General features: G+C 41.3%; 1 protein-coding gene across 2 annotated transcripts in view; it reads right to left on the bottom strand.

Annotated features, from left to right (window-relative positions):
* Window positions 1-25,057, bottom strand: part of PHF20 (PHD finger protein 20) — a 127,460-nt gene that overhangs the window by 87,237 nt on the left and 15,166 nt on the right. For both annotated transcript variants that reach the window (XM_070420224.1, XM_070420225.1), the window contains exon 2: window positions 12,537-12,651. In XM_070420224.1, the coding sequence (XP_070276325.1) occupies window positions 12,537-12,619 (83 nt within the window). In that variant the 5' untranslated portion in view covers window positions 12,620-12,651. The remainder of the gene's footprint in view (window positions 1-12,536; window positions 12,652-25,057) is intronic.

Below are 25,057 nucleotides of genomic sequence, written 5' to 3'. Positions count from 1 at the left end.
TACAGCATAGGAAATACAGTCAAAAATAACATAATAATTATGTATGGTGACAGGTGGTTACTAGATTTACTGTGGCAATCATTTGGTAAAGTATATTAATGACTAATCACTATGTTGTACACCTAAAATTAATAGAATACTGTATGTCAACTATAATTAAAAAATAATTTTTTAAAATAAAGAACCAGGACTCTTTGGAGAAATGGCTGATTCTAAGGCTAGGGCAGGAAATATAGACGATGAGGCTGGAATATTTTGTAGTGCCAGAAGAGTGTTAAACACACACAATGATGATGGAAGTATGTCAAAAGGGCACAAACTGCCTGGCCAGTATGGCTCAATGGTTGAGCATTGATCTATGAACAAGGAGGTCACGGTTCAATTCCCAGTCAGGGCACATGCCTGAGTTGCAGGCTCCATCCCCAATGGGGGCTGTACAGGAGGCAGCCAACTGATCATCAATGTTTCTATCTCCCTATCGCTCTCTCTCCTTCTCCTTTCCTCTGTCTCTAAAAATCAATAAAAATGTGTATTTTTAAAAGTGCTCTACATTTTTATTGTGGTGGTACATACATGACTGTATGAGTTAGGCAAGCCTCAAAGAACTGTCCATGAAAAGAGTGAATTTTACAACCATGTAAATTATACTTCAATTTAAAAATACAAAAACACATTCTCTCATCACCAACTCTACCAGTCAACCTTCATCTCTACCTATACCCAGCTTCCCCCTTCACTTTATAATAAATGAACTATATGCTCCCATCAATAGCCAATTCCTCTTGTGTACCACTCTACAGTCTCTCCTCTCCCATTTTTTCCTTGCACTCATGCCAATCAGGCTATTGTGCCCACAGCTCCATTAAAACAACTCTTGTCAAGGTCATTCATAACCTTGATATTACCAAATCAACTGTCACTCAATCCTCATCTTACTTGACCCATCAGCATCACAAGACTGAAGTGATTACTCCCTGCTCCTTGGAACACTTTTCTCAATTGGCCTGTGGACACCCTCCTCATAGATTCCCTCCTACCTCAATTGTCACTCCTTCCAAGCCTCTTTTGCTGATTCCTTTTCATCTGCTAATGTCTAAATACTAGAAGGCTCTAGGGCTCTGTCTTCTTTTTTATGTATACTGACTCCTGTTCAATAGAACCTTCTCAATGGAAACTTTCTATATCTCCTCCCTCCAATATGGTTTTTTGGACAGTGCAGCCCTAAATGAGCTCATCCAGTCTCATGGCCTTAAGTCCCATATGCAATACTTGTAAAAGATACTTCTGATTTTTTTTTTAATATTTTATTGATTTTTTACAGAGAGGAAGGGAGAGGGATAGAGAGCCAGAAACATCGATGAGAGAGAAACATCGATCAGCTGCCTCCTGCACACTCCCCACTGGGCACGTGCCCGCAACCAAGGCACATGCCCCTGACCGGAATCAAACCCGGGACCCTCGACTCCCCAGGCCGACGCTCCATCCACTGAGCCAAACCGGCTAGGGCGATACTTCTGATTTTAAAAACTGTTATCCAAAATATACAAAGAACTCTTAAAACTTCAACAAAAAGAAAGCAACCAACAACACCAAACAATGAAAAAATGGGCAAAAGACATTAATAGACACCTCACCAAAGAAAATATACAGATGGCAAATAAATGTATAAAAAGATATTCAACATTAAAAAAAAAAAAAAAAAAAAGATAGTCGCCGGAACCGGTTTGGCTCAGTGGATAGAGCGTCGGCCTGCGGACTGAGGGGTCCCAGGTTCAATTCCGGTCAAGGGCATGTACCTGGGTTGCGGGCACATCCCCAGTGGGGGATGTGCAGGAGGCAGCTGATCGATGTTTCTCTCTCATCGATGTTTCTAACTCTCTATCTCTCTCCCTTCCTCTCTGTAAAAAATCAATAAAATATATTTTAAAAAATAAAAAAATAAAAATTAAAAAAAATAATTAAAAAAAGATAGTCAACATCATATTTCACTAGGAAACTGAAAATTTATTTATTTATTTATTTATTTATTTATTTAAATCCTCACCAGAGGATAATTTTCTCCATCAGTTTCTAGAGCAGCGGTTCTCAACCTGTGGGTCACGACCCCTTTGGCGGTCAAACGACCCTTTCACAGGGGTCACCTAAGACCATCCTGCATATCAGATATTTACATTACGATTCATAACAGTAGCAACATTACAGTTATGAAGTAGCAACGAAAATAATGTTATGGTTGGGTCACAACATGAGGAACTGTATTTAAAGGGCCAGAAGGTTGAGAACTACTGTTCTAGGGAGATTGGAAGGGTAGGAGGAGTGGGGAGAGAGAAATAGAAACATCGATGTGAGAGAGACACATCCACTAGTTTGTCTCCCACACACGCCCCTACTGGAGCTGGAGAACCTGCAACAAGGTACATGCCCTTGACTGGGAATTGAACCGGAAACCCTTCAGTAGGTGGGCTGACCAAACCACTGAGCCAAACTGGGCAGGGTAGGAAACTGAAATTTAAATAACAATGAAAGACCACTGCATACCTATTATAATGGCCAAAATTCAAAATACTGATAACACCAAATACTGGTGAGAATGTGGAGCAATAGGAAATCACATTCATAGATGGTGGGAATGCAAAATGGTACAGCCACTTTGAAAGACAGTTTAGCAGTTTCTTACAGAACTAAACATACTTTTACCATAGGATTCAGCAATCACATTGCTTAGTATTTACCCAAACGAGTTGAAAACTTAAGTCCACATAAAAACCTGCACACAGATAGATGTTTATAGCAGCTTTATTCCTAGTTACCAAAACTTGGAAGCAACCAAATGTCATTCAGTAGGTGAATGGATAAATAGTGATATATGAGACAATAAAATACTATTTAGGACCAAAAAGAAATGAGCTATCAAGCCATGAAAAGACATGAAGAAATCTTAAATGAATAGTACTAAATGAAAGAACCCAAACCAAAAAGGCTACATAATATATACGTATGTCCAATTAGAGGACATTATGGAAAAGACAAAAATATAGAGATAGTAAAAAGATCAGTGATTGCCAGAGGTTAGGGAAAGAAGAGGCAAATCACAGAGGAATTTTAGGGCAGTGTAACTATTCTGTGCATATATATGCATATATATATATATATATATATATAGTGGGTACATGTCTTTACACATTTGTCAAAACCCAGACAATATACACCAAAAGTGAACTCCTAATGTAAACTATGGACTTTGGATGATGATGACGTGTCAATATAGGTTCATTGATTATAACAAAGGTACCACTTTGGTGAAGGATGTTGATAGTGGGGAAGGCTATGTATGTGTGAGGGCAAGGGATGGGAATTCTATTTTCTGCTCAGTTTTACTGTGAATCTAAAGCTGCTCTTCAACATAGATCTTTTTCTTTTAATCCCATATACTCACTGCCAATTCCCAAATTTATATCTCTAACCCAGAGCTCATGAATGATTGACTCAGTCATTCAACCATCTGCTCAACATCTCCACCTGGTTATCTAAAAGGAATCCCATACTACCCAGCCGGCGTGGCTCAATGATTGAGCATCAATTTATGCACCAGGAAGTCACGATTCGACTCCCAGTCAGGGCATGTGCCCGGGTTGCTGGCTCGAGACAGCCAATTGATGATTCTCTCTCATCATTGATGTTTCTATCTCTCTCTCCCTCTCCCTTCCTCTCTGAAATTAGTAAAAATATACCTTAAAAAAATAAAAGGAATCCTATATTTAATATATGCAAAACCAAACTGCTAATTTTCCCATTACTAGCAAATAGTAATTCTTCTAGTACTTAGATCAAAAGCCCCTGGAGTCATCCTTAACTCTTCTCTATCTCTCACAACATCAGTAAATCTGTTAACTGTATCTTCAAAAAAATACCCAAACTCTGATCACTTTCATCATCTCTACCACTGCTTTTTAGTTTAATTCACCTTTAATTTGGACTACAAAAGATTCCTTACTATACTCCCTATTTCTGCCCATGCCTGCCTACAGCATATTCTACACACAATAACCACAATCACTTTGAGTAACTGAAATCAGATCATGTCATTTTCCTGTTTAAAATCTTTCATGACTTCCTATTACATTTAAAATAAAGTCCAAACCCTCTATTACAGCCGATTTGGCTTCTCCTGACATTTGAGGACTCCTCTTCTACCTCTAACCCTTTACTCCTTATCCTCCTTCTATTGCTTGGACATTCTGTGCCTTGGCTGCCTCTGCTTGGAAGTTTCTTTCCCTAACCTGGATCACTCCCTCACTTCAGATCTCCACTCAAATGTCTCCTTGTCAGACAGACCATCCTTACATACCCTCTGTATTAAAAAAAAAAAAAAAACACCAAAAAAAGAAAAAGCCACCCCTCATACACAGTGTCACTCTCTATCTACTTATCAGTACTTATTCCCCTCAGCACCTAACCTTACAGGTTTGTTTATGGTCTATCTATCTCCACTGAAATGTCAGCTCCTAAAGAACAGGGTCTATGTCTATCCTAACCAATACTCTATCTCTAGCATCATCTAGCACTGAATGAATGACTTGGCGTCAAGTCACCTTTGTGAAGCCTTCTGAAATTCCCACGTGAAATTAATTGTTCTTCCCCCGGGATGTTTACATGGGTAAACATCACCTCATGATATAATTAATTCCTGGGACTTTATAATCCATCCTTGGTATAGAACACAGCATGGGCATCAAAGCCATATCTTGTCATGCTCAAAAGACAGATTACCTGAATTCAAATCTCAAACCCGCTAATTATTAGTTGGGCAATTTACTTAACTGTTCTGTGCCTCTGTTTCCTAATATATAAATTGGTAATAATAGAAGTACCACCTCATAGTGTTGTGAGAATTAAATGGGGTTTAACATGTAAAGCCTTTAGATGCCTGGCACAGAGTAAATCACTAACTGTGAGCTATTATTACTACAAACATAAGCATGGGACTATATGATTAACAGTCCTTGGCTGGCAATGCTAAAAGCCAAAGCCAAATACTCCACTGGCCTCTAAATTTTTCTTCATTTCCATAGTGCCTATATGCCTGACTCACAGCAGATACTCATGTATGTGGAGAGCTCAGAAATAAAAGACTACTGCGGGGGAAAGACGATATAAGAAGTGAAGAAGTATGAACCAGGAACTCAGACTTGACTGGTGTAAATAAACCTAATGAAAAAGAAATAGAAAAGAGAGCTAAGGACATTATGAAACTCAGATTTTAAAATCCTTTGCAAAAGAAATAGAAGGCGATTATGATCAACTTAAATGGAAACAAAGTAGTGGAAATGTACCAAAGAGTCAGGAAAGCAACAGACAGAAGGAGCTTTTTTCATCACTATGTTCAGATCAAGAACAGGGAAGGCCAGGCCTACTGTTAAGGGCAGATGGTGTGCTCCTGACAGATGACAGGAAGGAGGCAAAGAAGGCTCCAGAACAAGCAGCTTCCATTCTATTCATCAAGCATCATTAATAGGAAACTGTAGCTTCTCATATGTTAGACAGTTCACCTACAGAACCCTGGAGATAAAGAGGGCAGGCAGGATTACTCTGCCTATAGATAGAATAGGAAAAGGATATATAGAAAGTTCCCCCCAAAGTGGCAGGTCCAAAATTAGAGCACGATTATCACTATCCACAGTCTGTTTGGTGAGATAAACTGCTTTGAGAATTAATGATCTCCATGGAAAATCCAAATTTATATTTTACAAACTCCCTTTAAAAAATTAAAATCCGCCGAAACCGGTTTGGCTCAGTGGATAGAGCGTCAGCCTGCGGACTGAAAGGTCCCAGGTTCGATTCCGGTCAAGGGCATGTACTTGAGTTGCGGGCACATCCCCAGTAGGAGATGTGCAGGAAGCAGCTGATCGATGTTTCTCTCTCATCGATGTTTCTAACTCTCTCTCTCTCTCCCTTCTTCTCTGTAAAAAATCAATAAAATATATTAAAAAAAAAAAAATTAAAATCCTATGCCAAAACTGGTTTGGCTCAGTGGATAGAGCGTCAGCCTGCGGACTGAGAGGTCCCAGGTTCGATACCGGTCAAGGGCATGTACCTGGGTTGCGGGCACATCCCCAGTAGGAGATGTGCAGGAAGCAGCTGATCGATGTTTCTCTCTCATCGATGTTTCTAACTCTCTATCTCTCTTCCTTCCTCTCTGTAAAAAATCGATAAAATATATATTTTTTTTAAAAATTAAAATCGTAATTACATGATTTCTTTGAGATCCTATAATGTAAGAAAAGTTGGCTTGATTGATTTACAAATAAATTCTGAAAGATACACAGAACACTGTCATCAAGAAGAACTAAGTAAGTCTTAGACTCATTAGTAACTAATTTGTGCCTTGAACAAGTCATTTTACCTCTGTGCTTCAGGTCCAAATGGGTTTGGTATGGGGGTTTGTCACAGCAATAGTGATTGCTATGACAGGGTTTAAATGAGAAAGCTCAAGTAAAGCAATTAAAGCAATCAGCATCATGCTGATTAAATATTAGTTGCCACTGCTATTGTTAGTTTAACAGAAGTATAATATTAGGTGTTCTGTGTCCTGTTACAACAGTATACAAAGGTGAGGAGAGAAAAGCTAGGATTCTGTATAAGCAATAAAGACATCAAAGATATAAACATGAATCCCATGTACTCACTCACTCTGGGTCACATTTGTATCTCCATTTACTTCTACTGTCACATGGATTTTGAAAAATACTTTAATCCTTTCATGCCTTGTGGGGTTTTTTGTTTGTTTTGTAACTAGCAGCAAATCAAGAAAATATGGAAGAGCACCTAGAAAAAGGAATCCCTTGGAAGGCATGACAGCCTTTGGAGTCAGATCATCAGGGGTGCAAATCCCATCTCTACCACTCACCAGCTATAAAATTTGGGACAAATTTATCTGTGAACCTCGGTTTCTTCCTTCATTTGTAAAATTAAAATAATAAACAACCTAATAGCTTGTTGAGAAGATTTGATGGAGAAGCTGCATAATAACAGCCTGACACAGAGTCAGTCCTTTACATAACTATTCTATAATTCTGCAATATTTAAAAAGGAAACATTTTCTCTCAGGCTTAAGATGTAAGCAATCAAAAAAACGTTGGAAAATGTTTTCCTAAAATCATGGAACGAAGCTCACAAATATTTTATTGAGTACCTATTATACACCATGTGCAAATTTTTTTGACTGATTTATTTAAGAGAGAGAGAAATACTGATTTGTTGTTCCACTTATTATGCATTCATTGGTTGCTTCTTGTATGTGCCCTGACTGAAACCTGCAACCTTGGCATAGAACAGTGCTCTAACCAACTGAGCTATCCAGCCAGAGCCCACCATATGCAATTTCGAGGCACTGGAGATATATCAGTGAACAAAATAGATAGTCCACCTGTGGCTGCCATCAAAATACACTTATCATATTTCTCCACTTCACTGTAAGTCAGAGTTCAATCAGCAAATCAACATTATTGTTTTTGCATAACAATGGAGGAATTTCTGCCCTTGAGCACACAACTCCTGCTTGGAGGAACCCCATCTGAAGAGACAGTAAGAAATGAAACTAGAAATCCTATCAATTGAAGAGGCCTGTAAAAAACATATTACATTCAATCTCTACCCCCGTTAAATTCTATAGTTTCATAGACTGGGGGTATCTGCTGAGATTAGGAGGAAGTTATTGTTTGAGGTAAACTGTTCTTGGGGCTCAGCATTTCATTGAAAATGAGAGACCCTGATAGCCCTTACATGCTACTTCACCCCTGCTCAATGTGTAAATATCTGGAGCAGCCTCTTCAATACGGAGTGTGAAGTTATTTTCATCTCCCTTTGTTAGATGAACGCAGCCTCTCCAAGGCTCTGATGACCCCATTCCCAAGAAGGTATCACTCGGAAAGTGGGAAGAGCTTGAAGTCTGCACACAACCTGGCATATAATCCTATACAATAAAGATGTAATATGCAAATGGTCATTACACTATGGAGCATAACGATAGGATCAGCAGGAGGGTGGGGCAGGGAGCTACTGGCTACAAGTGGGTGGTGGAGAGCTACAAGAGGGGGCAGGGCAGCAAGCTATGAGGAGGCGGAGGGGCGGGAAGAGGGGCAGGGGGAGCTACAGGAGGGCAGCAGCGAGCTACTGGCGCACGGATTCTTGCACAGGGCTACTAGTAGGTATTAAATAAGTACCTATGAATTATGGACCCAAAAAGAAATCTTCCAAGTCCAGGAGGTTCCCTGTTCCATAATATTTTCTGTTTGAATGTTCATTAGGCAGCTTTTGTTGTTGTTGGTATTGATCTTGAAAGGGTGAGGGCTATGCCCTCCCCTCCATCTTGCCTGTATCCTCCATGTTGGGGCCACGTGTAGCCTTCTTCCCGGAAGCCCAGGCCTCTGCTGGCCGCGCCCGGGATTTTAAACTAATCAATGACAATCAAGGGAAGTGCGCGCCATAGATATGACCACATCCTGTGTAACAAGACCCGGCTCACGCCTGGCCAATCGGCAGGACCCACAATCCCCTTACGTCACCCCCCTATTAAAGCCGGATTTTCCCATGGGAGGGGACTCTCTTCCTGTCGCCGGGGGCCGGCCGGGAGCAGGGTCGGGCCGGCCGGGAACGGGGTCGGTCTAGCTAGCCCAAAAATAAAAGGACCTTCTGCTTTTGCATCGAACTGGCTCCCAGTGTGGTATTTTGGGGATCTTGGAATCTGGGCATAACATTCTGTTTGAACAGATTTCTTCCTTTATATTAGAATTAGGAATTCTTTAAGAACAGAAATTATTGTATACACTTTCTATATGATTCCTTGGATGTATAACAGTGATTTATAAATAGCAGTATCTAAATAAAAGTCAGAGGAGAAAAAAATACACCTATCACATCCTTATCAAGTGGTTAGTACCTGATTGCAGCTGCAACACCTCTAAACCAATCACCATCTCTGTGATTTCTCCACACTTCTCCTAGCCAATGATTAAGTAGAAATACTAAGACAAGACTTTTTGGGAGACAAGACTCTTGACATCTTTGGGTTTGAAAAGAGTTTTTAAGGGTAAAATAGGCAGGTTTTAGGAATTAAGGAGTCCATAGAAAAAGCACAGGGCTACAGAGCTGCAGAAGGTACATTTCCATAAAAAAAGGGAGCTGAGAGCTGCAGAAGGTATACATTTACAGAATAAAGGGAAGGCAGCCCCTCATTCAGAGAGGGAAGAGGAAAGCCCAAAGGGAATAGAAAAACAAGGGAGAAGAAGAGAACCTCACATACCTCGCCGTGAGGTTTGAGCTCTGAAGTTGCTATAGTGACCAAATCAGAGGGGATAGTGACCAATCAGAGATGGGATGTCAGGGCTAAAAGAACTGCAGCCTTTATAAACGCTGCAAAAAAGGGACTTAGTGGGACTCTCTCCCCCTCCCCATGTGGGAGTCTGTGCTTATTTCTCAATAAATTTCCATCTTTCATTATACCACCTTTTGTCCATGGTTTCATTCTCGACTCCACTAGACAAGGACCCAGGAATCATCCTGCCCAGAGGAACATCAAGCATTCCAGTTCAATTTTTGCATTTCAGCTTGTGGACTCTCCTCATCTCCTTCGCCAAAATTTTCTGAGAATTGCACTGCAGTCTAAAACTTCCCACCTTACTTCTCTCTCCTCCACAGGGGTCAGACTAAGCAAGACAATCTGATAGCTCTCCCAGTCTCTTCACCTCACTCCCCATTTCCTCCTACAGGTGATTTCCAAATAAATCAATAGCATAGCTTCTTGGGAGAATCCAATCTAACACACTAGCACTCACTAAGCCTGCAGTCTTGTGGGGAAGATAAACAAGTACAAAAAACAATCAAATCAAATAATTTATAAACTGGAAAAGGTAAAGCATGAGATAATTTTTTGAAGTGTTCTGTCTCCTGTTAGTGTTGATGTTCACAAGAATCTAGATATGTGTTAAAACTCATAGGTGTGTACATCAAAAAAAGGGGGAAGCCCTGACTGGTTTGGCTCAGTGGATAGAGCGTCAGTCTGTGGACTGAAGGGTCCCAGGTTCGATTCCGGACAAGGGCATGTACCTTGGTTGCGTGCACATCCCCAGTGGGAGGTGTGCAGGAGGCAGCTGATCGATGTTTCTCTCTCTCATCAATGTTTCTAACTCTCTATCCCTCTCCCTTCCTCTCTGTGAAAAATCAATAAAATATATTTTTTTAAAAAAAGGGGGGGAATATTATTATATGTATATTAAAAATGATGTTAAAGGTAGCCCTGGCCAGTGTGGCTCAGTTGGTTGAGCGTCATCCCATGCACTCAGAGGTCCGAAGACTTCCAATCAGGGCACATACCAGGGTTTGGGCCTTCATCCCCAGTGGGGGGTTCCAGGAGGCAGCCCATCAATGTCTCTCTCTCCCTCTCCACTCCTCTCTCTTTCTAAAACCTACAAAAACATATTTTAAAAATAAATAAAAATATGTAGATTCTGTGCCCCATAATGAATGCAGAAAGCTGTTTTAAAAAAAGAAAAAAAAAGTAGAGCTTGGAGGGCATGGCTAGTAGTCGAGCGTTGACCTATGAACCAGGAGGTCATGGGTTAGATTTATGAACGGGGCTTATGCCCGGGTTGCAGCTCAATCCCCAGTGTGAGGTGTGCAGGAGGCAGCGGATGGATGATTCTCTCATCATTGATGTTTCTATCTCTCTCTCTCCCTCTCCCTTCTGTCTGAAATCAATAAAAATATATGTTTAAAAAAAGTAGAAATAAAATTATACTGTAAGAGTTTTAAAAAGGAACTCACATTATTTACCTTGAAATACTATTTAACTTATAAATTAAATATAGAAATTTGTTACAAATTAAATATAATTTATCCTTAGATGATCTATATTTTTTAAATGCCAAGAAAATCTTCAACCTCATGCAGATTTGTTAGTAGTAATATTGGTATTTAACTTTGAAATTATTTTGTGTACAACACAGAATAAGTCAAACAGGTCAATATGTTAGTGTGATTAGGAACAAAGATTTTCAATATAAAAGAAAGGCAAAAATATAAATTACAGCCTGGCATCAGTGTTTCAGTGGTGGAGCGTCAACCTATTAACCAGGAGGTCATGGTTCAATTCCTGGACAGGGTACATGCCCAGGTTGCCAGCTCAATCCCCACTGGGGGGCACGCTGGAGGTAGCTGATCAATGATTCTCTCTCATCACTGATGTTTCTCTCTCTCTCTCCCTTTCCCTTCCTCTCTGAAATCAATAAGAATATTTTTTTTAAAAAAGGGGTCGGGGGAAGCCTACACTCTTTCTTATAAAAACTCAGAAAGGGTCCAGCTAGTGTGACTCAGTGGTTGGGTGCTGACCCATGCACCAACAGGTTGCAGGTTCAATTCCCAAATCAGGGGCCTGTAGGAGGCAGCCAAATGATGTTTCTCTTTCATCGATGTTCTCATCTCGCTCTCCCTCTCCCTTCCTCTCTCTCTAAAATCAATAAAAACGTTATTTTTTAATCAGCGGAGGGGAAAAAAGAGTAAATTTTCCTTTAAAAAAAATTTTTTTTAACTCAGAAAGGTTTGAGTTCTGAAATCCCTACCTTCACATTCTAGGAAATTGTAGAATGTCCTCAACAACCATTGTCATTTTATACTTTATAAAGCCTTTCCCTACATATCCCTGATTTCATTCCCAGACAAAATTCTGTGAGGTCAATACAACTATTACTTACAATTATAGATGAAGCTGATGCTCAAAGCAGCTAATTACCAGCCAGAGGTCAGATGTCAATGACAAAGAATACAACCCCTCAGCTTCTGAATCTAATCACCCCTAAATTATGACAATTAAATTTCAACCATACAACACACCCAGAAAACAGCAGGGAGTTGTTCACAACACAAGACCTGTTCTAATCTAACCCCTTTTCTTCACTCTTCCATTCCTGACCTTTCTCTCTTCTCTTCCAGACAGGCAGCCAGGAGCAAAAGAGCTGCCACTATTAACTCTTCCCTTCCCTATAGCCACTCATGCTTCTTTTTCTCACAACTCTTTTCAGATGAAGAGGCAGAAAGGGTAAACAAGTATAAACAAGAGGTCACGGCCCTGGCTGGGTAGCCTAGTTGGTTAGAGCGCCGTCTCAATACCCCAAGGTTTTGGGTTCGACCCCAGGTCATGACCAAGAACATAAAAGAGTCAACCAATGAATGCATAAATAAGTGGAACAAATCAATGTTTCTCTCTCTCTCTCTCTCTCTCTCTCTCTCTCTCAAATCAATAAATTAACAGAAGAAATTAAATTTTAAAAAAAAACTAGAGGTAACAGAATGGTCCCCCTAACACAGGGGTCCCTGAACCAAAGAGAAAGAACATTCCCCTCACTCTAGACTTGTCTCCTTCCACCTTCCAAGAGTCAGGGAGCAGGAAAACAGTACAGAAAATCCCAGGCTACCCCTTGTTATCAGTGCTGTCAAAAGTCCTTTACTGAAGGGATTTAATTAATGAAAAAATGTAAAAATACCAGTTTTTTAATCGGTCCCGGGCTTCCAACTGGGCTCCCACTTCAAAGCTGATTCCTCGTCTGTTAGGTGGATGCTTTGTCATTTTCAGTCATCAACGGGGCTGCCTTTATTCTCCTGAAAAAGCCAATTAAATATTTATGAAACTTAGGCAAAGTATGCCCAGAGTGTAGTATCACTCACTACACATAAAGAACAAACAGGCATTATTCAAAACACAAAGCTCCAGGAAACCCTGTCTGCTCCCTCTTTCACTCCTGCCCTTATCCTAACACAGGTGTGCCCTCCACTGGTTCCTCCTCCTTTATGCAGCAGCACCTTGTAATCTCTGGAACTGTGAAGAGAAAGGACTTACATATAAAAGGGCATCTCTCAGAACTCCAAGAAAGCAACTCTCAGGGTTAAATTTAACCATTTGCTGATACAGTCACCAAATATCTGCAGACAGACTATTTAGGAAAACAGTGAAGACAGAGAGACAGAGTGCCTGCCCTCATGAAGCCTCCAATCCATTGAAGGAGGACAAAAATGTAGCCAGCAAACAGATAAATGAACCCGGCCAGTGAAGCCCAGTGGTTGAGTGTCGACCTATGAACCAGGAGATTCCCGGTCAGAGTACATGCTCTGGTTTCGAGCTCAATCCCAGATAGGGGGCATGCAGGAGACAGCCAATCAATGATTCTCTCACATCATTATATATTTTTAATGATTCTTTTCATCATTAACGTTTCTCTCTCTCTCTTCCTCCCCTTCGTCTCTGAAATCAATAACAAAAATATATTTTTAGAAAACAGATAAATGAAAACTGCAACCTGTGACTGCTATGAATGTTAAGAGCTACAAATGAAGCAAACAAAAGCTGATCCACTGATTTCTGGCCCTACTTTTGGAAGACTGGACAAGAAAGATCTCTTTATACTTTCTTTGATCTATTTATATTTTCTACTTCTTACGTCCATTCTGATAATTTATATTTTCCTAAGTAATTCTTTTTGGTACTGGGATTGGTGATCATTTTCTAGGAGTAAAATCTATCACTAGTGGTAGTTTTGATGGAGATGGAGCCACTCTTGAGCTCTCAGGACATTTGAGCAAGCCACCTCCATAAAGCAAGCTACCCCTAACTAAATTCTCTCCCACTAAACTTTTTTTTTTTTAATCCTCACCTAAAAATATTTTTCCATTGATTTTTAGAGAGAGTGGGAAAGAGAAAGATAGAAGCTCTCCCACTAAACTTTAGATCTCAACAGCCTATAATGCCCAATCTGCCTCATAGGAGCACAATCTTTGCAATGGATGAATGTGGAAAAATCACAGAAGTGGATCCTTACATCTGATGTGTAATACCATCACATCTTAGAAAAAATCTGCTTGCAATATATTACATGGAAAGGCAGGATACAAAATTATACCACTTTGAACTCATTAAATCTCATGTGCATGAGGGGAAAAAACTGGAAGAAAAAAACAGGCTGTAGGTGATTGTTCTTTTTCTCTTAAACAGTTTCTTAAATTTATAGTTTATCACAACAGAAATTATCCGTAAGAAAAAAGAAAGTGTTATGTGAGGATGAGCTATCCATCAAGCCCATTCCAAAGGCCAAATATTGGGGAACACACAAAGTAATCAAACTAAGTCAGAAATGCCCTGGCAGGTGTGCTCAATGGTTAGAGCACCAGCCATATACATAAGGGTCTTAGGTTCGATTCCCAGTCAAAGGCACCTACTGGATTGTAGGTTTGATCCCCAGCCCCAGTCAAGGCACGTGTGGGAGGCAACCAATCGATGTGGGACATATCGATGTTTCTCTCCTTCCTTCTCTCTCCCTCTAAAAATCAATGGAAAAAATATCCTCAGGTGAGGATTAACAACAACAAAACTAAGTCAGGAATAGTTGATAGTTATAATTTAAAAAGCTAGGAAAGGGAGTCAGAGGTTTGACTGGCTTTCCCTAATACTCTCCAAGAAAATAAGATATCAAATCAGATAGAAATACATCCAATCAATAGAAGTCCTATTTGGCTTGCCTCAACAAATTATCACAACAAATACAACAAATTATCTTTTCATCTCTGACCTCATGCATACCAAGTAATATTCAGATTAGTAAGTAGTTTAACTTCCCAGGCTATGTGAAAATGTGATGCCAAACAAGAAGAAAGGCAGAGTGGCACTGAACACTCACTGAGCTGCTAGTGAAATGGGGATGGTGATGGTAATAGTACCTACTTGCAGGCAGTTGTGTGAGAGGGTTAATGAGCACAGGACTAGTATAAAAAATAAGGATTTGCCCTAACTGGTTTGGCTCAGTGGATAGAGCGTCAGCCTATGGACTGAAGTGTCCCGGGTTCGATTCCAGTTGAGGGCACATGCCTGAGTTTCGGGCTCAATCCCCAGGAGGCAACCAATCAATGATTCTCTCTCATCATTGATGTTTCTATCTCTCTCTCCCTCTCCCTTCCTCTCTAAATCAATAAAAATATATTTTAAAAAAATAAGGACTATATAGTTAGTAGCTATTAATAACTCTATTATTACAAACTTAGGCTTAAAGTAATTTGGCTAAGGTTCAGGTACAAGTGTCAGGCCCCAGAACAAAAGCCCAGGTCTGCTTGATTTCTGAATTAATACTTTTTTTTTTTTAATCCTCACCTGAGGATATTTTTTCCATTGAGTTTTAGAGAGAGTGGTGGGTAGGGAGGAGGGGAAGAAAGAGAGACAGAGCAAGAGAAAGAAAGAGAGAGAAAGAGAAACATCAACATGAGAGACACACAAATTGACTGGTTACCTCCCGTACATGCCCTTGACCAGAAATCGAACCTATGACCCTTCTGTCAGTGGGCTATCACTCTAACCACTGAGAAAAACCAGCCAGAGTTGAATTAGTACTTTTATCTCACAACTCCCTTGCCCCAGGTACCCCAGAGACCTTTCATTAAAATACAGGAGTGGCCCTAACCGGTTTGGCTCAGTGGATAAAGCGTCAGCCTACGGACTGAAGGGTCCCAGGTTCGATTCCAGTCAAGGGCATGTATGTACCTTGGTTGCGGGCACATGCCCAGTAGGGGGTGTGCAGGAGGCAGCTGATCAATGTTTCTCTCTCATCGATGTTTCTAACTCTCTATCCCTCTCCCTTCCTCTCCGTAAAAAATCAATAAAATGTATTAAAAAATAAAATAAAATGAAATACAGGAGTGTGGGAGCAAGGGAGTGAATGAATAAAGATGACTAAATTATTCCCAACGACTCAAGAAAACAAATTCCTTCTACTGTCTGGGATGGGAAATCCTCTAGTGTCACTCTCCATTTACGAACCCTGGACCTACTCCTATGCCCACCCTCATCAACACAACTTTCTATCTACTCTCTAACATCAATCCCTCCTCCTCTACATCCTGCTGGATTTGTCTGTCACTGGCTCGAACCCTCATCATAGCCACTCAATTCCAACGTATTGGACCATCTAACTAAACTCTCTCTAGAAATTCACAGCTCCTGGCTGAACCTCCTGCCCATGGCCCCGACCAGAATCTGGGCTACACCAAGGAGCCCCACCTTCTTAAGCCCTTTTTGAACTCCTATATGGGAGACCCTTCTTGCTCAACCACCGTCCCCCTGATCCTCCTCCCCTGGGTACGTATCTCCCGTATCTGTCCTTACCCAGGCAGCTGCTCCGAGAACACACGGACAGGTTTCTGCCCAAGCCAGAGCCGACCGACCAGGACTCCCGAGTACCAGCCCTTCACCCTGGTGACTCGGTCCTCCTTAAAAACCTACATCCAAAAGCCTTAGTCGCCCTCCCCCTCCTCCTTCTCCTCCCGGCCCTGAGCAACCTACACCAACCCCCACCCGCTTATGTGTGGAGGTTCAAGGTCCATGATGCCTCCCGAAACTCCAGAGCCCACCCTGCCCCCACAGATGTGCTACCAGACCAGTAATCCAGTAACTGGGGGACGAGTCACTTAGAACTGCACCCAAAACCACACCGCAGCCAGTCTCACCAAGACCAGCCCGGGTACCTTCTTTTGGTGCAACAGCACCTTAAGCAACAGCATGACCTCCTCTGACCCCGGGCCTTGCTTCGTGGTCACAGTAGTTCCCCAACTAACCTTGTATAAAGAGTCAGAGCTCGCCTGGTTGCTCCCTCCATCCTGCCCCGGACCCACCGGGCTGCCTTCCTCCCTGTCACGTTAGGGGTGAGTATCACTACCTCGATAGGCCTCACCAGGGGGCCCTCGGGAACAGTCTGGTCTCTGCTCAGGACTTCAATAACAAGCTCCAGTTAGCCCTGGAGTCTACTACCGCCTTTTTTAGCCTCCCTACAGCGACAAGTAACATCAATAGCCCAGGTAGCCCTACAGAACCAGCGCGCCTTAGACCTTCTGACTGCAGAAAAAGGAGGAACCTGCATATTCCTTCAGGAAGAATGCTGCTACTACATCAACAAGTCCGGAATAGTGGAGCAAAACATGCAAACCCTGACTAAACTGAGTGAAGAACTACATGCAAGACACTTCCAGGACAACTCTCCTTCCGGCTGGTTCCAAAGCCCCTTAGCTACCTGGGTCCTACCCATGATAGGGCCCCTGATTCTCATCTGTGTCTTTTTTCTCCTAGCCCCCTGCCTCCTCAAGTTCATCCGCTCCCGGATCACGGAGCTGTCACGGGTGACTGTGAATCAGCTCCTGCTCCATCCCTACACTCGGCTGCCCTCTGACTTGCCTCTGCCTACCTGGCCTTTAAACACCCTCCCCCCACCCCCCGTCGTCCCTGGTCAGCTGAAAGTAGTCAGAACGAGACGGCATCCCCTATCACTAAAAGGCCAGGATGTTAGGTTGGAGGGAGCCCAGGATCAGATGCATGCAGATGCGTGACGAGATAATGGACCCTCCCTGGAATTTCTAACAGATCAGCTTGCCAGACACAGATACCGGCTCCTCCCTGGTATCCACGACGACCCCCACACAGATACTGACTTCTTCCTGAATACCCTGCCGACCCCTGGGGCGGGAACTTCCTCAGCTCATGCCCCCGCCCCTCATTAAACACCTGTATAAAAAGAAACCCCCCTTCCCTGTTGGTGCAATCCACTGGCCCTGTCTTTGGGATTCATGGGTCGCCCAGGGACGCAGATTAAAAACTTTCCTTTTCTTTCTTTTAAAAAAAAAAAGAAAACAAATTCCTCTTGAGGCTGAATTGTCAGAAGGTTTTCCTTATCATGAATTAAAACCTGTTCATTTTAACTCTGACCCACTTGTTTGAAGTTTCACTCTCTGGTATTATACAGAACAAGACTAAGGACTAATCTGCCTTTCACTTCCAATCCCCAATCTTCCCTCCACTCCTCTGGGAGTGGCAGAGTTTGTTTTTACATTTCACATTCATTCGTTCAACAAACCATTAGTACTGTCATTAAGGCACTGTGCTGGAAATTAGAAATAAGAAATCTAACTCAGTCCTCACTTCAGTCCAGCCAGGAAGACAAACACAAATACTGAGAAGAGATGAACAAGCTCTAACAAAAGGCAAGGGGAGAGATACCCTGGAAATCATTTGAAAGTCTCAATTTAATCTGACAACACCTGCTAATGAAAAAGAGTTCAAGACAGAAGCAGGAATTTTTTTTTTAATTACATAAGATGCTTCTCACATTTAGGTGTATTTTTTTAATCCTCACCCAAGGATATTTTTTATTGATTTTTCAAAATATTTTGTATTGATTTTTAGAAAGTGAGGAAGGGAGAAACATAGATGTGAGAGTGAAACATCTGATTGGCTGCCTCCTGCAACCCCCTACTGGAGATAGAGCCCACAACCTGGGCATGTGCCCTGACTGGAAATCGAAAGAGAAACCTTTTGGTGCACATGATTATACACAACCAACTGAACCACACTGGCCAGGATTTTAATGATTCTGAGAGAGAGAAAAAGGAAGAGAGAAACATCCATGTGAGAAACATCAATTGGTTGCCTCCCTTATATGCCCTAACCAGGGATTGAACTTGCAACCTGGGTGGTATGCCCTGACCTGGAATTGAATCCACAACCTTTTTGATGTACCAGATGATGATCCAACCAACTGAGCCACCCAGCCAGGGCTCACATTCAGTTTTTTGTTGTTGTTTTTTTTTAATATATGTTATTGATTTTTTAGAGAGGAAGAGAGAGGGATAGTTAGAAACATCGATCAGCTGCCTCTTGCACACCTCCTACTGGGGATGTGCCCGCAACCAAGGTACATGCCCTTGACCGGAATCGAACCTGGGACCTTTCAGTCCGCAGGCTGACGCTCTATCCACTGAGCCAAACCAGTTAGGGTCACATTCAATTTTAAACACAAATTTTTTTCCAGATACAACAGGGCTAAGATTCCATAGCTTTTAATTTATCCATTCTTTTTAGCTTTTCTTCCAAAAATCTCCAGCTTCCAGAAACAGAGGAAAAGGAATATGTTCAATAGGACAACGAGGAAAACTAAGAGAAAAAAATCTGATGCAATCTGTATTTATATAAGATTCCATTTTAAAGATCTTGGCAGGACTTCAAATTACTCCTTTACATTCAAATTTCCCAACAATGGGAGCCCCACTGCTCCCATACAGGAGACAGAGAGCCTAGTTTATTTCCTTAAATACAATATTCACAGTCAATGCACCTATATCAATGATAATAATGAAAACTTTAAATTTACACTGTGTAATACAGTTTAAAGGGCACTTTCACAAATGACAAACTAGGAAAAAATAACTGCAACACATATGACAAAGAGCTAACTTCCTTTATTAACAAAGAGTGCATACAAACCATGAACAAAAAAGTCAAAGTGTAAGAACTGGCAGATTACAGGGGGGAGGAGGAAGGAAATAATACAAAGGTCTAATAAGCATGTGATAGTATAGCTACATAACCTCACCTTAAATTAAGAAAATGCAAATCAGTCCTAGCTAGTTTGGCTCAGTGGATAGAGCGCTGGCCTGCAGACCGACAGGTCCCGGGTTTGATTCCAGTCTAGGGCACGTACCTCAGTTGCAGGCTCCTCCCTGGCCCAGGCCCTGGTCAGGGCTCATGCAGGAGGCAACCAATCAATGTGTTTCTCTCACATCGATAATCCTCTCTCTCTCTTTCCCTTTCTCGTCCACTCTCTAAAAATCAATGGAAAAATATCCTCAGGTGAGGATTAAAAATAATAATAATAATAAAGTATCTCAATTAAAAAAAGAAAATGCAAATCAAAATAACAATTTTTCACTTCTCAGATAGGCAAAACTCAGATAGGGAGGATACCCAGCATTTACAGGGATGAGGAGAAAAGAGGTTGCATATATACTGTTGGTAGAAGCATAAATTGGAAAAGCTTTTCTAAAGGCAACTTAGCACTATCTACAAAAATGCACATACCTGCAAACCAGCAGTCCCACTGCCAATAACTTTTCCTAAAGATACACCCCCCCAAACTCTGCCAAATTACCTATAAGGATGATCAAAATAGCTTTGCAATTTCTGCAGCTAAAATGTCCATCAAGAGGCCTAGTTAAATGAATTATGGTTCATCAATACAATATAATGTTGTACAGCTATCAAAAAGAATAATGGTGGGAGGGGGTGGAGAATGGCAGTGTTGGCCAGTGTTGCTCAGTTGGTTGGAGCACTGCTATCCCCTACACCAAAAGGTCACGGGTTCAATTCCTGGTCAGGCCATATAGCCAGGTAAATGAAAAGTAATTATTTCTTTAAAAACGAATGGCAGCCTGGCTGGTGTGGCTCAAGAGGTTACTGGTTGATTCCCAGTCAGGGCTCATGCCTGGGGTTGCAGGCTCAATCCCCAGTAGGCGGCGTGCAGGAGGCAGCGATCAATGTTTTCTCTCATTGATGTTTCTATCTCTCTACCTCTCTCCCTTCCACTCTCTAAAATCAATAAAGACATATTTCTTGCCAAAACCGGTTTGGCTCAGTGGATAGAGCATCGGCCTGTGGACTCAAGGGTCCCGGGTTCGATTCCGGTCAAGGGCATGTACCTGGGTTGCAGGCACATCCCCAGTGGGGGATGTGCAGGAGGCAGCTGATCGATGTTTCTCTCCCATCGATGTTTCTAACTATCTCTCTCTCTCCCTTCCTCTCTGTAAAAAATCAATAAAATATATTAAAAAAAAAAAAGACATATTTCTTAAAAAAAGAATAATGACAATCTGTACATGCTGATATAAAAAGCCATCTGCAAGATATATTGTCAAGTAAAAAAGGCATAGTGTTGCCCTGACCAGTTTGGCTCAGTGGCTAGAGTGTCGGCCTGTGGACTAAAGAGTCCCAGGTTCGATTTCGGTCAAGAGCATGTACCTTGGTTGCGGGCACATCCCCAGTAGGGGGTGTGCAGAAGGCAGCTGATGGATGTTTCTCTCTCATGGGTGTTTCTAACTCTCTATCCTTCTCCCTTCCTCTCTGTAAAAAATCAATAAAATATATTTTAAAAAATAAAGGCATAGTGTAGAAGCATGTGTATGGTATTATCCCTTTAATGTAAGTAAATAGGCATAAATATAAACATCTATTATAGCAGATAATAAAAATATCTGGAAGAAACTAAGAAACTGTCTAAGTAGTTCCTTTAAATGAAAAATACAGAGAATGAAAATTTGTCTTTTCATTTTTACCTTTCTGTATTGTTATAATTGTCTAACTTTAAGAACATACTTCCAGCACAGCATAGGAAATAGTCAATAATATTGTAATAACTGTGTATGGTGCCAGTAGAGTACTGGAAACAACAGGGGGAACACTTTGTAAAGTATATGATTGCCGAAACCGGTTTGGCTCAGCGGATAGAGCGTCGGCCTGCGGACTGAAAGGTCCCAGGTTCGATTCCGGTCAAGGGCATGTACCTTGGTTGCGGGCACATCCCCAGTGGGAAATATGCAGGAGGCGGCTGATCGATGTTTCTCTCTCATCGATGTTTCTAACTCTCTATCTCTCTCCCTTCCTCTCTGTAAAAAATCAATAAAATATATTTTAAAAAAATAAAATAAAATAAAGTATATGATTATCTAACCACTATGCTGTACACCTGAAACAAATATAAGATAATACTGATTTTTTTTAAATGTACCTCCAGGGATTATCTAGTCTATAAGATTTTAGTTTTGGATTACTTCTCCATATTCCTTTATATTTTTAAAAAGCATTATTTAAACATGCAAAAAACCTTTCATTCTTATACTATCTTACTGGATCTTTACAACAGCCAAATGATGTATTAAAAACTAAATGTGATTGATGTTCCTGTGCTACAGAAAGGAAACTGAGGTACAGAGGGGCGAGCAGTTTTTGAGGTCCCCAAAGGCAGACAAACCACTTCCCAAAAGCCCTTCCTCTTTCCCCTACCAAAGTCACTGCTATGCTTATATTCATGTCTTTAGACATAAACATAATTTGAATACAAGATTAAGCAACTGCATGCTTTTCAAATGTTGTGTTAGCATTATCACACTATTATATAACAAGCAGAAATATTCAATTTTTTAGAAAGGACAAAACATAAGAGGGCCCAGCTGTGGACAAACTAGAACACTTGAACCACTGCCTGAGGCCCTGACTATAGCCATCTTTTAATACCTCAAACTGGAAGTTAGGAACAAGGTGTAAAACAGCTTAAACACTTGGACTCAGTAGTTTTAATCAGCTGAATACAGGCCAGGATAAAAATAAATCATTTGTGAAAACAAGGAAAAAGCAATGGCTCTTTACATAGGATTCCAAGAAAACTAGATATAGTTCACAGGTTTAACAAGAAAATTTTAAGCAAAACCTGTTATTAGGGTAAAGAATGATTGATGCTCAACAGATGCCTAATAAATGAAATAAAGAATGCTACTAAGCTACTAAAATGTTAGGATGTGAACTAATCTTACAAAAAGAGAATAGATATAAAATACCCTTATGCAGACAAACAAGACCTACATAAAAACATTTATATATAGATGTATATATATATAAATAAAAAATCCTAATATGCAAAGTGTCCCCTCGGGAGTTTGACCGGGAATTCAATCACTCACTATAATTTGTACTGACCACCAGGGGGCAGCGCGGAGCGTAAGAAGGCCCCAGCCGGCAGCCAGCTAGGGACCCTAACCATGCACGAATTTCATGCACTGAGCCTCTAGTAATGGTAATAATAGCCAACTCTTCATATATTAAGTCAAGTAATCCTTATAACCACAGAAGTAAGGACTATTATTAAACCTCACTGTAAAGGTGAGTAAACAAAGGAACAGAAAAAAATTAGGGACACCCATATAGAGAGTGACTGAGTCAGGAGTTGAACTTAGGCCTTGCAGCTCCAGATTCTTAACCACTACCACATGTTTATGAGGTACACCTTTGAGTTATCCTTCCTAACTTATCAAATGAGGATTAATGGCCTCTATTATAAGTAGTTGAGAAAAGATCTGCAAAGCCCCTATTTGGCATCAGAATTCATTTACAGTTAATGATGTACTGATAAGGACTCTAGGTTTTATTTTGGGAAAAGTGAAAGAGTACTGTAGCCATGATAACTGGAAGTCCGGCCCTCAGCAACCCCATCATGCTCTGAGAGAAGGGACTGAAGGCTCAAAGTAATAAAGAATTAAAGTGATAGATGAGTATGGAACAAGACATTTCAACTAGTCAGCTATGAGACAGGGTTAGGGGAAATAAACTCTGAGACACTGGAGGAAAGACTATTAACCACCAGAAACTACAGATCAGGCTTTGAGATAACCTAATATTGCTTACCACTAGGCTTGCATTCAATTTCCATTAAAGGGTGATGGTGCCCTGTCTGTTGTCACTCAGTAGTTAAGAGTGTCGGCCAGAGCACGGAAGGGTTTCAGGTTCGATTCCCAGTCAAGGCATATACCTGAGTTGCAGAGTTGCAGATTCTATCCTGGACCCTGGTTGGGGCGCATGAGAAAGGCAACCAATCGATGTTTTTCTCTATTTCTCTTTCTCTTTCCCTCTCTCTGTCTCTCCTCTCTCTTCCCACCCGCCTCCCACTCTCTAAATATCAATGGAAAAATATCCTCAGGTGAAGATTAACAAAAATTTTAAAAGTTGATGGTGTCTTTTATTTACTCATTTTTTTTGAGAGAAAAGAAGGAAGGGAGGGAGAGAGAGGAAGAGAGAGAAATGGATTTGTTGTTCCACTTATTTATACATTCATTGGTTGACTCTTGTATGTGTCCTAACCGGGGATCAAACCCGAAACCTAGGCATGTTGGGACGATGCTCTAACCAACTGAACTCCCCAGCCAGAGCCAAGGAGAATGGTGTCTTTTTTTTTTTTTTTTAGATTTTTATTAAATTTTTTAAAATATTTTTATTGATTTCAGAGAGGAAGGGAGAAGGAGAGAGAGACAGAAACATCAATGATGAGAGAGAATCATTGATCGGCTGCCTCCTGCACGCCCCCTACTGGGGATCAAGCCCGCAACCTGGGCATGTGCCCTTGGCCACAATGGAACCTGGGACCCTTCAGTCCTCAGGCTGATGCTCTATACACTGAGCCAAACCAGCTAGGGCAGATTTTTATTAATTTTTAGAGAAAAAGTAAGGGAGAGGGAGAGAAAGACGGAGACAGACAGAGAGAAACATCAATCGGCTGCCTCCTGCACACTCCCCAGTGAGGATCGAAACTGAAACCCAGGCATGTGCCCTGATGCGGAATTGAACCGGAAACCTTTCAGTGCACAGGATGATGCCCAACCAACTGAGCCACACCGGCCAGAGCTGAGGGTGTCTTTTAACTTAAAGCCATTCCCTTTCAACTGAAGGACATTTCAAGTAAAAGACATACTTAAATCTTTAGGTCTCCTTTATTCAATAGTTATTGAGTGTCTGCTATGTACTAGAGGTAGAGACAGGAAGGATGAAACACCCGCAACCCTGTTTTCTAGTGGGGAAGGCAAGCAAAAACAAGATAAACACATACACAAAGAAGATAATTACAGTGGGGCCTTGACTTACGAGTGTCCTGACTAACGAGTTTTTCGGCCAATTTTTTGCTTTGAGTTGCGAGCTAAAATTCGGGTTACGAGCCAGCTTCGGATACCCCACCGCTAGTTGGCACAGTGAACGCCACAGTGAACGCCACCACATCAGCCCAGCATCACGTGTCTCACTCGTTCACTTTATGATTTGACATACGAGTAATTTGAGTTACGAGCTCCGTCACGGAACGAATTAAACTCGTAAGTCCAGGCCCCACTGTACTCGCAGGGTAAGTACTGTGTGGAAAAACAAAATGATGTGAACCAGTGATGAGGGAGGACCATTTTGATAGGCTGTTAGCAAGGACTCTAAGAAGCTGAGGTCTGTCCTAACCAGTTTGGCTCAGTGGATAGAGCAGTGGTTCTCAACCTTCCTAATGCCGTGACCCTTTAATACAGTTCCTCATGTTGTGGTGACCCCCAATTTCATTGTTACAAATTGAACATAATTAAAGCATAGTGATTAATCACAAAAAGAATATGTAATTATATATGTGTT

This window comes from Myotis yumanensis, unplaced genomic scaffold (genome assembly GCF_028538775.1).
Source record: "Myotis yumanensis isolate MYYU_CA2020_CCGP unplaced genomic scaffold, mMyoYum1.0.hap1 SCAF_7, whole genome shotgun sequence".
Taxonomy (NCBI): domain Eukaryota; kingdom Metazoa; phylum Chordata; class Mammalia; order Chiroptera; family Vespertilionidae; genus Myotis; species Myotis yumanensis.
The sequence above is the reverse complement of the archived record's forward strand: the minus strand, read 5'-3'. Positions and strand labels throughout refer to the sequence as shown.